At 37.7% G+C, this 13,240-nt stretch overlaps 1 protein-coding gene across 1 annotated transcript; it reads right to left on the bottom strand.

The window, feature by feature from the left end:
• Positions 1-4,147: 4,147 nt before the first annotated feature.
• Positions 4,148-4,945, bottom strand: LOC132790851 (androgen-induced gene 1 protein). The gene has a single exon (XM_060799588.1). The coding sequence runs from the start codon at positions 4,927-4,929 to the stop codon at positions 4,213-4,215; it is 717 nt and encodes a 238-aa protein (XP_060655571.1). The 5' UTR covers positions 4,930-4,945; the 3' UTR covers positions 4,148-4,212.
• Positions 4,946-13,240: the final 8,295 nt, after the last annotated feature.

The following is a 13,240-nucleotide window of genomic DNA, read 5'->3' as shown; positions in this document are numbered from 1 at the left end:
TGTCATTTACAATGCGACGACAACGAGCCAGAATGCGTTCAACTTGCAACAAGCGGCGCGATAAGACTGCCTTCGAGGCAACTCAATAAGCAGCAAACAGATGCCGAAACTCAAACTCCACCAAACTTTGCAAATCTGCAGCCAATATGTCTGTCGAATAAGTAAAACCGATTAGCAACGATTGCAGGGCATCTGACAGTCTATTAAACTCAAATCTAGAAACTTTCTTGCCTTAAAATGCAATGCATTGCCATGCATATTAAATGTAGTTAAATGCATATGTACGCAGTTAAATATGTTTTACAGTTTATTAAAAATAAATGGATAGTAAAATATTTAATTAGTTTATTTTAATTTAAAAATTAAAGATATCAAATACATTATTAAATTCAAATTGGACAAGTTTCACGTTGCTCAGAGAGCTAGTGAAAGAATTTTCGTTTCTAGTAAAATGTTGCATTAAACGAAAAATAATTTAAATTGGAATTAAACTTTTAAATATTTAAGTGGACTTTACAGAATATCAAAAAAATTCAAAAGTTAATATTTTACTGCCTGCTATATGAACAGGCTGCCTTAAAAATTCAATTTATTTGATCAATATATTCATATTTTTGTACACAATTTCTTTTTAAAGTTAAATTTTTTTTTTTGGATTTGTTAATTTTTGCAATTATCTTAAAACAGAAAAATTATTCCAAAATCACTCTTTATTATAAATAAAGTGCCAATCAAGAGCTAGAAGATTCATTATTATTCAAAATAAACAAAATCTTTCTGTATATATACATTTTTATTTTAATAAGTGGCGCACGGGATATTTTTGTCAGAAAATTACCTTTATACAGAATATTTGCTAATCGAGCATACTATATTGAATGTTTCTTTAATATGTTTATTAGTATTCTAATCTATTAGATTAGCTTAAAGTATTGTATATTTAAAGATTAGAGTCTTAGAGAATTCTCTGCTCTGCTTACACATTACATTTGAAATAAATGCCTTAATTATTAAAGTTTCAACTCGAAATGGATTTTACAATTAAATTGAACAAATGCCGAAATGGGGGACTGCAAAAAGCAAGCAGACATCGGGGAATGACAACACTTATCGGGGAGATAATAAAAAGTTGCTGCATTACCTGAATGAGTTTGGCAAACGCAAAAGCAAAAGCAAATGAAACACAATGAGCCAGCATTTGTGTGAGAGCTCGAGAGTTGTGTGCTGTGGTGTTGTATGTTATATGGAAAAATCGGTTCGGTTAACAGACGCGGGCAATTAAACGTGAAATTGCATTGTGAGAGCCATAAATAAACAATTTTCCGCAACAATGGATGGAAGATAGTTGTAACTGTTTCAATGTCCTCGGTGTCTCTTTCTCTCTATCTCTATCTCTATCTCTATCTCTATCTCTGACTGTCTCTGTCTGCTGTTGGCTGTTTGCTGTTTGCTGTTTTCGGGGAGTTGCATTTCACACGCGGGTGACAAATTGATAATTTGTGTGGCGGGCAACAAGGACAAAAGGCGATTCCCACTGTGGCAAAATATTTGCACAAAAATTTCCAACGAAAGCTATCAGCAGTGTGGATAATAATGATGGTGATGACGATGATGATGATGATGATATATGGTTGCATCTAACATGTAAAAGAAGAACACCGTCAATTGAATCAATCGTGCGTGGCAGCGAAACAATTCAAACGCTGCCCGCGGGGATCGGAAATCGACAGCTGACATTCGTTTGAGCAGCTCCTGCTGCTGCTGCTGCTGCTGACTGCATATGACTCAATTGACTCAATGCAAGGATCATTTGCATGCTGAGTACCTGAGTGCGATCCTCTGTAGTCCTTGCTGTATCCCATTCACAGTCTGCTCGCAGCACTTCCTCTCTGACATCTGAAACACGTTTCCGGTAATGTGTTCCGGGCCTTCACATAAACAATAATATTCAAGGCAGGCGCATGCCTAAATCTTTTCTCTCTATATTGCTCTATTCCTCTATTTCTATTGCTCTGTCTAGCCGCATTTATTTGTGAATGAATTTCAGCTGTTCCACACACACAATATTGAAATATATTTTTAGCACAAGTGCCGCCGCGTGTGCGTCCACAGCAGGATCTGCATTCTCAGTTTTCCGTGGAAATCCCGCAAAAAGGATTGAATGACGCACACACAAACACACACACACACACAGCATTCTGTACTCTCCAGCTGTTATTCCCATTTCGTGCTATTCGCAAAACCAGCTGAATATTTTTCGCCACGTGACCCTAAACAGCTGGCCTGACCATGATTTATGTATTCGAAATTTCGAATCAAAAGAAAGGGTTCCATAATTCGTACATGGGAAATGCATTCGCTTAGATTAATCAATTGGCTTCAACTATATTACAGGATCGGTCTCTTTCGCTCAGAGGGTTGTTCAAGCCACTAAAACAATTTCATTTATCATAATCCCACTTTCGAAACAGTTGCCACTCGATGTGCTATCTTCAAAGACAATCGGCCCGATTATAATTCCATAGCGAAATGCCTTTGAGCATCGCATTTCATTGTTGTGGCTAAGGGGAAAGGTAAGTATTTGTGTCATGGTCAAGTTTCTTTGGCCTCGTCGGCGCGCTGATAATGTCTTCAAGCAACTCCAGCTGTGTGTAACTAATTGATTTCTTCTTGCTTATCATCGCTCTAACTTGCGGCAATTCGAACTTGTGTTCTGCAATATTCGTTTGTTCTTTGCCAATGCAACACTTTAGTAGACAATGTTTTGTTGTTCAAACTGCAAAAAATTCGATTGTCGTAGACTTTTGTGCTTACAAACTCTATTGTGATTAGTTAATAAGCATAGCTTTTGTTTAAATAGTCATGGATTATATATGGTAATAGGAGCTGTGTAAATTGTTCATTGAAATACTTTTATTTCTTATATGAAAACTGCTTCTTGCAGTACCTTTAATACTTAAATTGCTTTGTGCAATTTGCGAATTGAAAAATATATTAAAATATACTTTTAAACACTCTTTATATCCGCTACCCATAGGGAAAAAGGGTATTATACATTTTTTAGAAGTTATTTACGAAATAATTCTGTACAGCACCAAACTATATCGACATACCAAATATAGTCTTAAAGTATTGAATTATTTTTGCGGAATATTAAATGAAAATGAGAAGCGAGTATCTTACATTCGAACACTCTCGCCTGTAGGTTCCTTACTAGTGTTTTAATCTCTCTTACTCTGTTCTTAAGTTAATATTTTCTGAATTATTTAACAATTCTTGGAACCCAGTTCTACAAGTATTTTATTTCGTAATTGTATAATTGTTATAAAAACTTTTGAAGTAACTTTCAGTTTAAAGAAATTCTCTTATAAGTGAACAATACTTTATCTTATCAGCTTCGTTATTGGTTAATTTTCTAGGAATTATTTTTAATATTTTAACACACAGCTTCTTATGTGTTTTTTTAAGGAAACGTTTTTTATGCCAAGCATTTTCAACATTTACGAATTCTTAAGAAAATTTATCGTTGAGATATTTTGAAACTAGCAAACTATGAAATTTGTGCAAATCCTTTGTAAGCCGATTTCCTGATGTTCTGTGCAGATAACCTTAAATCATATGTAAAATAGAGCCAAGGCATTTTCCTTCAGACCCAGCTCACTGTCTTTAGCTTATCAACCGGAACTGCATGAAAACAATGCAGAGTTAGGATCAACTTGTGATGGTCAAGTTCATGTCGAATACGTTTGAGTGGATTCAACGTGCACTCGTCGTAACCCTAACGAGCGCCGAGTGTCGATGTTAAAGTCGATGTTCCCTTGTCGAGTGCAACGAATCGATTTGAGTTAATTCCACGCTTCGGCAACCGCAAAGGAAACTTCATGCCAAACCCTGACGAACTGTAGCAGCGACGCTGCTGGAGGCCAACCCTTGGATTCGTTTCGTTTTCTTCCACTTTGTTTTTTTTGTATTTTTTTATATCATTCTTCCGTTCTTGCTTTTCTTACGTTCGTTTTTTTACATTCGCACTCGCAACATTTTGACAAGTCAATTGTCATTATTATTGCCTTCAATTTCCGTTGACTTGGCTCTTGGCTATGCAAATTGGTCTCGCTACCTGGTGAGAAACTCAGCGGGGGTTTTTCATTTGAAATAAATTTTATTGCTCGCCCGGCCAAAGGGAAACACACACACACATATCGAACTGCATTTTCATCCAACAAAGTGTGGCCCGGAAATTGCTTTATTACGCCATTCGCATTGCGCCCAAAGCATACAGTTGAGTCGCTCGCCCAGCCAATAATAGACAAAGGCCGAGCTCACGATCAGGCCAAAGAAAAACCAACGGAACGGCTCAAAGAATCCGCCTAGAAATGGATAGATCCAAACTCCAGTCCAGAAGTAAACCAAATGCATCCACACCAAATAGCTGACCAAGCCAGCAGCAAGTGCGCTGAATCCTTTCCAGCGCTGTGGATAACAATGTGGCTCTAGGTGGATTTCCAGGGCAGCGTAGCAGACGATGAGTGCGTGCAGTGTTAGAGTCAGCCACCAGGGATACATCTCATTCAGAAATGGCGGATAGATTGCCTCGCAATTGGTAGCCACCAGCAGCCAGAAGGTTACGCTCACTGTCAATGCCAATGGTACCACAAAAGTTGCCAGCAAGAAGTCGCGCAGCTGTCGCAGTCCTTGCACAGGACACAGATCGCTGATCAGGGCCAGCAGATAGTAGAAAGTATGCAACGCAGCCGTGAGAAATGTCAGATAGTTGAACTTGCCACCGATTGGCGGCACCAGACGCAACGCTATCGCCAGCCATGGCAACTGGGCATAATTGTAGTCGTAGTACACGGCGTAGCCCAGTTGTCCACTGACCACCGCGTGGAACAGCAATCGCACTGCCAAACTGCTCTCAAGTTGCTTCATCGCAAGTGCAGCAAGTTGAACTGAATCCAGTTGTTGGCATTCCATATCCACTTGCATCAGTCACAGTTTGTCGATTCGAAGTGGTCTGCTTTAATATTTTTAACTAATTGTGTGTTCGAGAATAGGGTATATATGCTTGAGCTACAAAACTCATTAGTTGAGTTTCTTTAGTATTCAATTTTCTTAATCAATTTACAATTTTGTTAACGACCATTTATCAGGCAGCACTGTCGACTGTGAGAATGTGAATAAAAGCAAGTCAGTCCGATAATAATTGTAAAAATGTACCAAATTAATATACCACGAAAATACTAAAACTATACCATCAATTATATTTGGTATATTGCTAAAGTATTAGATTTAGCATTATGGTAATAGAGTAAGCAATATACCAGATTGCCTGTATAATTATTCCTTTGTATATAAGAAATATTCTCTAATGGTGAGAAAAGATTTTAATTTATATAAATATTTCAATTTATTCATATTTATTTTATACTTTCACAAATATGACAACTCTGTTATCATAAGTTCGCCTTATTTCAATCGATAAACTCTTTGCACGAATTGAATTTTCAAATGAAGTCGAAGACAGCTTAAATCCTTAGTATAATAGAAAAGTTTGTAGTTGAATTTTCCGCACGTTTTCCACCTTTTTGGCTGATATTTCTTTTATCCAGCTTAGATTTCCATTAAATATAATCAGCTTAAGCGATTGTCGAGTTTCCGATGCAGTACATGAATATTTCTTAGCTGACTCTCATTGTTGGTTTATACAAATATTTTATTTTATTTTTGTTAGAGATTATTTTCTCTTTGCCTTTTGCGACTTTTGCTCTGAATAAACAAAACAAATAAAGGGAGTGGCAACGAGTGTGTGTGTGTGTGTTTGTGGGGGTGAATTTGTTGTTTAAGAATTCTTGTCACTTGAGTACGTATTTACACACACGAAACGCCTCTAACTCAATTAGGCCGCCACATTTATTGTGTAAATATAAAAATTACTTACGTCGCATGTAAATAAAATGCAAACAAACAGCACAAGGACAATCCACATCCACAACCCCAACCCATCTCAAAACGTGGAGCTCTCAACTCCAAACAATAATGTAAGTCCCCCTCTTGCCTCTTCTCCAATGTGGGGTAAACGTCTTCATTGCGTCATGTTTGTCGCATGTGTGATAATGGCATTCGGTTGAAAGGCCAAAGCGTTGGAGCTTTGAATGTGCCGCAAGCAAACATATCTCTTTTACTATGCAGAGAGTCTTAAATCTTATGGTATGCCTTGGCTACACAAATTATATGTGTTAGGTGGCAAGCACAAGAATTTACCGTGCACTAAACATGACAATTTGTAGCTAGAACATGGGATCATCTGCGAGGTGAGTTACCGCGTTACAGAGCAATTTATTTACAAAATTAAATTATTGTAGGCTAAATTTGAGGGGACTTTACTGAATTTAATAAAATTTATTACAATAAGTTAGTTTCTTAGTTTAATGTTTTCTGGTGACAGGTTATCTAACTGTTCTTTAAATGATTTTTAGTTTTAAACTAATTTAATTAAACTAATTTAAGCTAAACTAATAACTATCTACATACCTTAAAATCGCAAGAAATCATAAAACATTCTCACACAACACACTTTCAAGCATGTGTTAGTGTGAAGTACAGTACAGAGCTTCTTCACTATCTCTTTTCATTTTGCTTTTGCAGATGCAGATTAATGCCTATACGTCATTCATCTTTGTGTTAGAAGCGATCAGCGAACACTTGTTGTTGGTAATCAAGTATTGCTCACTCGCTTGCACTCGTCAACAAACTTGCAACTGTTCAAGCTTAATATCAACTTCATTTGCTATACGTAATCCAACTAGCCTGCTTTTCTGCTTAACGTTTGCATCTCCTTTTATTGTAGCAACGCCTTCCGCTATACTTTGAATGAACTAGCAACTGCTTCCTTTTCATTAATCGCAGCTTCTTCTGTTAGCACTAGCACCATTTCTTTTTAACGCTAGATTCCCTTCACCACTGGAAACGTCTGCTGCTATGCTTTTACTATGTGATAGACACGATCAGCTAACGCTTGTTTTGACAATCGACTATCGCGCACTCGCTTGCACTTGCACGTGAACTTGCAAATGTTTGAGCTTAGTAGCAACTTCTTCCGCTAGACCTAACCACAAGTTGCATCCTTTTATGCTTGTCTTGTATTCTAGCAACGTCTTCCGTTATACTTTTAGTGTGTGATAGACACGATGAGCGAATCGAATCAGCAATCGCGTGATATTGCGCTTTCGCTTGCACTCGCATACTAACTTGCAAGTGTTTGAGCTTAGTAGCAACTTCTTCCGCTTTACTTAACCACACCTAGCATCCTTTTGTCTTTTACGTTTGCAATTCCTTATATTGTAGCAACGTCTTATGCTATATATTCAATGAACTAGCAACTGCTTCCGTTTAACTAAAAGCCACTTCTTCTGTTGGACATAACTACAACCAGCATCTTTTTCTGTTTAATGCTTGGTCTGCTTTAACTGTAACAACGTCTTCTGCCATACTTTTACTGTGTGCTAGACAAGATCAACCAACGTTTGCTTTAGCATGAGACTATCGCGCTCTCGCTTGCTCTCGTATACAAACTTGCCAATGCTTGAGCTTAGTAGCAACTTCTTCCGCTAGACCTAACCACAACTCGCATCCTTTTATGCTTGTCTTGTATTCTCGCAACGTTTTCCGCTATACTTTTAGTCTATGATAGACACGATGAGCGAATATTTGCGTTGGCAATCAAATATCGCGCGCTCGCTTGTACTCGCATACAAAGATTGTGCTTGCAAATGCAGATGTGCTTTCTTTCAAAACTCGAGGTGTTTCATTTATTATTAGTAAAAATAAAATTAATATATGTACATTTGTGTTTTTTTAATTTATCTATAATTGCAGTTATTGATGTAATATAATGTAATATCAAATGTAAGTAGACTGCGATGAAAACAGTAAAATAGAAACAAATAAGAAAATATATTCGAGTCGAAGGCCCCAGCAGCCAGTACTCTCTTCTCTATTAAATGTAGAATTAAATAATATAATAAAAAAAAAAAAATAATATTTGAGGTGTATCAACTTTTGAACAAATCTTTTTCTCAACAAACGTAATAATAAAAGTTTCATTTATTGCCGAATAATTGCATGTTTGATAAAAACAGCTGCGCAGATTCGCATTTAATTCGGCTATGCTTTATAATAACCTCTGCTTAACCAATAAATAATTAAAGTCCCTGTGGTGGTCGAGCAATTTCAAGCCTGGGGGTTGCACTTTGTATCTCTGCCAGCTGTAAGGGATACTTTGGCAGGGCAAACAGCTGATCTCAGAGATGACCGACCGACCGGCTGGCTTTTGCAGCTCACGTGGACTGCTGCATTACCATCAACACCGCCACCACCACCACCACCTTCAAGACTATCGTCATCATCATCAGCAACAGCAGCAGCAAACATCACAACGTGAGCTGCTCACGTTTCAACGCCATATGCCATGGCAAAGTAACCTTGTGGTCATTTGGAAGGTTCGTAGGTTGAGAGACCACAGGGCAATTAAGTGCGAGTGCGCACTGTAAATATTTGTTTGTTATTTCATTATTGTTGTTGTTGTCCTTTGGCGGCCCAGCCTCCTTAGCTCTGCGCTTATCGCGGCGCATCTTTTTGGTCATCAGCCTTTCATGCTGCCGATAATTAAGACTAACTGCAACGCGTTGTTATCGATCCGGCGGCATATGGCCGTTGAAATGAAATGAAATGAATTTGCCGAAATGTTCGCTTCCTGAATGCCGTTACAGAGTAATACGCATATTCGATTTGGTCTGAATTGTAATTAGTTGTAATGCGAGAGGAGCCAACAACGCTCATCAATGGATTTTTGTGCCGCAGGCAAGCAAAAGCAAGCGAAGTGTTGCTTAGAATTTCAATCAGAGCATGCCACGGATCAATTCAGCTGGACTGGACTGGACAGAACTGAACTGAACTGAAGAGAACAGGACACACACAGGAGCACGTCTCACTTGAAGTTTGCTCTAGTAGTTTTTCAATTTCTGCAAAGGATATGTGAAGGGGGCTCCATAGCAACAACAAGAAGAAAAACAATGCATGCACTGCCCCCGGAGGCGAGCCCCGTTCGCATGCAGCTGTTCCGTGTCCCAAGTGGATAAGGCAAACTGACAGAAACAGAAACAGGCGACGACAGCAGCAACAACATCAGCGGCAGCACAACGAGGACCAGGACCAAGGACCGCAATGAGGATGAGTTGGCGGCGGCGGCGGCGACGGCAGCGGACGCGAACGTCTTCAAAAACCAAAACTGCCAACTGGAGTGCACCCCCGAGCCTTGTTTCTTCTTTCCTGTTTCAACTGCGATTTGCAATTGGCTGCTGTCGAATTGGAATTGAAGTGCCACACACTTCACATTGCCCCCCACTGTCTCCTCCCTTAGGCGATTGTACAAGAGGCTGTTCGGCTGTGAGAGAACACATATATATCTATTTTAGATGGCGCCTGGCAACACACGTCCTTTCGTATGCTCTGCAACCAAGTGCCTATGCTCAAGTGGAGCTCAACGATGCTTTGTGCGATTAAAGAGCAGCAGTCGTTCTATAATTGATCGATACTATCGATAGTATTAAGTTTGATAAGTAGAGAGTGACGATTACTGAAGTGGACTGCGATTGATCTAGTGTTCATTCGAGTGTTATATTAGTTAAATGGTAAAATATACTAAAAATAGTTGTCAGTCATTGATATTTGGAAAATATTCATACATTTCCGATAGAATGCTGTTCTATTGATAGTATATAATTAACTTACATTATGCCTCGTATTGCTTATAGTAGCTAAAAGGCTTAATTCTACTGAAAATATTATTGACAGACTCTACTAATTTGAGGTTTTACTCATTTACTATCGTTAATGTTGTACTATCGATAGTAAACCACGAAATTGTAGTAGATCCCATATTCCTTACAGTAATGGAGGCTTAATTCGCGCATGCTGTTCTATTGATAGTATATAATTGACTTGCATTATGCCTCGTATTGCTTATTGTAGTTAAAAGGCTTAATTCTACTAAAAATATTATTGACAGACTCTACTAATTTGAGATTTTACTCATTTACTATCGTTAATGTTGTACTATCGATAGTAAACCACGAAATTGTAGTAGATCCCATATTCCTTACAGTAATGGAGACTTAATTCGAGCATAAATTGTATTGAAATTTTATGTGTGTACTATCGATAGTAAGCATGTGAATTGTTACACTTCTAATATTGCTTTTAGTAATTTAAAACTTTAGCTAAAGTTTCCATACTAACGATAGTATTTAAAAAGATTCAAACAGAAATGAAGAGTCTTCATTGGCCAATAAAATGGTTTATTTATCTTAATTATAAATTAGGAGGATAACTGTCGACTATTTCAACTATATATTAAAACATTTTCATCAAAGTAGAACTAGCTTACCGATAACATTTAAGTTACTCAAAGAATATGTAAATTTCACCAACTCTGTAACCCCTATAAGCACTCAATAAATTGAACTTTCATCTGTGCTATAATAAATGAACTGATTAATAGAGTAAAAGTCGTAATTAAAGATATTGAAACACCTCATAGTCAGGCGAATCATCGATCATAGTGTTAATAGTTAAACAATGTAATTCAGTGCAACTCTCAGCGCCAGCCCTCAATCGCAATCGCAATCACAATCGCACTCGACTCCGAACGGGAACTCAATTAAGTGAGTTTCAACTGAGGTGAGGGCGGGGAGGAAAAGTGCAGATGGACCCCGGGTCCCGGGTCGAGCCTAACGATAAATCAATCATGCTGCATTATCCAAACGAAAGGGGTTAACGACTTTCCGAAAGCAAAGCTGACGATTGACTGCCCGATGGACTCGCAGTTTACCAAAGGTTTTATCACAGTCTATGTGCGGGGGGTAGCAGCAAGTTCCCCCCCACCCTCATTCGAACACATAGAAAGACGCAGCACACGTGCCGGTGAGGCCAGATACTACCTAACGGTTATCAAAACGCCCGGGCATCATTAACACAGATGGGACCCATTGATAAGTCGTCATCGTCATCGGGCTGCCAGCTGTGTGCCCCCCATTTAGACTGGCCCAGGCGAAAGCAAACACAGCAGCACGAAGCGGGGGAGAGGGGGGTAAATGGGAGGGATATTGATGTGCCCATAGGGTCGCATACTTTCAGCTTAGTGGGTTTATCATTGACTCGTCCAAGCGCCCTCTGCACACGTGTGCTAATTTTCGGGTTTTAACATCTAAATGTTACTTACAACTCGTGTACTGTGTCAATGTCTGTTAGCCTGTGTGTGTGTATGCATGTGTGTGTGTGTGTATATATCTATGTCTGTGTCTGTGGGAAGCCACGCAAATGTTTCCATTTTTTTCTCGGCTTTCTCCTGCCCCTCAGCAAGTAGATAACGAGCAACGAAAGGAAGTAAAATGTAAACTGAAAAAGTGAAAGGACATAACACAAATCAGCTGCAGGGCAAAAAACGAATTCGAACTGCAAACTTATTCCTGCAAATAAAGTTGTCAATGCAAATGAGTACTAATAATTCCAAAAACAAAAACAACACAAAAAAGTTTATATGTTAAATTGCATTTAATAAAAAGAAAGTATTAAGACGAAAGCTAGACAAATACAAAACTAATAACATATATAATAATTCTAAAACTTTAAAAATAAAAGATATTACAAATGAAAATGAAATCTATTAATTCTTAATTTATACTCAAACAAATAAAATAAATAAAAAAAAAAAATAATGTTTTCCTAATGGATTGGGCATGAAATATTGCCTAAATATACGATATTAAAGAGACAAAATAAATTTGTATCGGAAAAATTTGCTTAATTAATATTAAATTCGTTGTTGAAAGTATCAAACTATTAGTATCAAAGAATCAAAGTATTTTTGTTTAATTAGGAATGGAACATATAACAAAATATAAAATTAGTAAAATCGTCATTGAACTACAAATAAAAGAAAAGAAATTTATGACAAGTGAATTAATCTCCGAATCTTGTAAAAGATTAACAGAAATTAGAATAGAGAAGTCCATATATCGATTATTTAGAAGTGGATTTTTATTATCTTCGAAAACCCTTCAAGTAATTTATAATCTTATTTTATTATGTTTGTTGTTTTTGGATTACTTATAATCCAACTTAAGACAGTAATCGATTGCTTTGAGTTCTGCTTATCATAAATCCAGTCATAAATTCTAAGGTTTGACTTAGCAAATAAATGCTTTACAGCTCTTCCAATACTATCACTAACTTCAGCAATATTCCAACAATAGAAATAAGTTATGAAATGCATTGCTTAAAAGTGGTGTGCAAAAAATGTTAAATATAAATAATATGTGATTTCTATTAATGTTGATAAAGTGAAATTTGATAGACGAATGACACAAACAACTAACTGACGAATTAAGAAGTCTCGCATTCAATTCACATTGAAAAGTATTTGAATGTGAAAGAATTAATTGAATGATTTTTCTAGAAAGTTAGAGCGCTGTTTTAACCGGTTCGAACTAACCCAAAGTGACCCTTTCTCGAGCCTAAAATAGAGTTCAAAGCGTGCAATGATTTCGGAATTGTTCAATTGACGATCAAGCTACATCAATTGGCGAATTCGCTCTCGCACGCTTACTCTTTCTCTGTCTCTCTCTCTCTCTGTCTATCCTTGTCTCTTTCGTTTTTTGCTGTGTAGCTTTTGGTGGCCGAAGAGTCGTCTTCAGCTTTTGCTTGCCATTTATTTATTTATTTGATTTGTCGCGCGTCGTTTTGCCTTCACAGTTAATTTACGGGTTTTAATTTATTAAATCAACAGCAAGAATAACAATCAACAACAGATGCTGCCTCAGTCAGTTGCTGTTGCCGCTGCCGTTGCCGTTGCCATTGCTGTTGCTGCCTCAGTTGCCTTTATAATGCCGCAAATGCTCAGCCCGAGATACAGTAGCTCTCGAATGTCGGCTACTGTTGATTTTTCAGCTTGATAATCTCTTTGTGCTCGCACTCGTTACCCAGCCGAGTCTCTCAGCCTCTGTTCAAGTCTCAACTCGATTGCAGCAACAACAACAAGAACAACAACAACAACGAGCGACGAGCGACAACTGAAAAGTCAATTGATGATACAATTGATAGAGGGACGGACTAAAGACGTCGAGCAAACTACAAGACGACATCTAAAAATAGAACACGTTAATTACGCTCTTGATAAGACATG

This window comes from Drosophila nasuta, chromosome 3 (assembly GCF_023558535.2).
Source record: "Drosophila nasuta strain 15112-1781.00 chromosome 3, ASM2355853v1, whole genome shotgun sequence".
In the NCBI taxonomy this organism is placed as follows: domain Eukaryota; kingdom Metazoa; phylum Arthropoda; class Insecta; order Diptera; family Drosophilidae; genus Drosophila; species Drosophila nasuta.
The sequence above is the reverse complement of the archived record's forward strand: the minus strand, read 5'-3'. Positions and strand labels throughout refer to the sequence as shown.

What these genes read in the sequence shown, in the direction of transcription:
- LOC132790851 (XM_060799588.1), bottom strand. Translation starts at nt 4,929, where the DNA reads ATGAAGCAACTTGAGAGCAGTTTGGCAGTGCGATTGCTGTTCCACGCG.